At 31.5% G+C, this 838-nt stretch overlaps 1 protein-coding gene across 1 annotated transcript in view; it reads left to right on the top strand.

Annotated features, from left to right (window-relative positions):
- The window catches only part of LOC112458060, a 1,703-nt gene extending 898 nt beyond the window's left edge, over positions 1-805 (top strand). The window contains exon 3 of the mRNA XM_025021472.1: positions 130-805. Coding sequence (XP_024877240.1) covers positions 130-618 — 489 coding nt within the window. The 3' untranslated portion in view covers positions 619-805. The remainder of the gene's footprint in view (positions 1-129) is intronic.
- Positions 806-838: the final 33 nt, after the last annotated feature.

Here is an 838-nt window from a genome sequence, read left to right as displayed (position 1 = left end):
GTGTGTGTGTGTGTGTGTGTGTGTGTGTGTGTGTGTGTGTGTGTGCGTGCGTGCGTGCGTGCGTGCATATATGCTTATAAATTTTATAAAACTAGTATTTATTGAACATAATGCATATTTGCTTTGCAGGATGATGTAATGGATGTGGAGTATTTAAACGAAGACGAAGAAGATGTAGCCTCACAGATTGTTATCTCTACCTCAAGTTCTGATAGTAATAACTGCAATAAGTTAGTTACTCGAGAAACAAAAGCAGTTGTAGACAACAGTTCCAAGAAACTTTCACATGAAAAGGAAAATATTAATAAAATACAAACCAATGATACAGATGTTAAACAGCTTTCTTCTAAAGTAGGTAAAATCTTTCAGGACATTGAAATGTCAACGAATGCAAAATCTTATGAACAAGATAAAACCTCAAATCAGAAGAAAACAGTAAACACGGTAAAAAAGGAATTAAGAAATACTGTTGAAGTATCAACAAATTTGAACAATGTTTACGAAAAAACATACGAAATGAAAAAAGATTATTATAAAGCAAGATTAGAATATTTACAACGATCTGTAGAAGCAAAGGAAAGGATAGCTAATAGTGCGGAGAGGTGTAATACGTGTTAATATAGTAAGTAAAAAAGATAGTATTGTATAGAGATTCTCTAATCAGAGACTGGCAATTATGATCTCTTAAACTTGTCAAGATCTATGTCTTCATTATCGTCGTTTAGTCCAGTGGCACTGTCTAATTAAAGAGTCTCTAGTATTATATAGGTATTGTGTTATCCTCATAACTATTTGCTGAATTTAAAATTGCAGTTATATATATATATATATATATATA

This window comes from Temnothorax curvispinosus, unplaced genomic scaffold, assembly GCF_003070985.1.
Source record: "Temnothorax curvispinosus isolate PA1 unplaced genomic scaffold, ASM307098v1 QBEX01008642.1, whole genome shotgun sequence".
NCBI classification, from domain to species: Eukaryota; Metazoa; Arthropoda; class Insecta; order Hymenoptera; family Formicidae; genus Temnothorax; species Temnothorax curvispinosus.
This window is presented reverse-complemented; position numbering and strand designations above follow the sequence as displayed.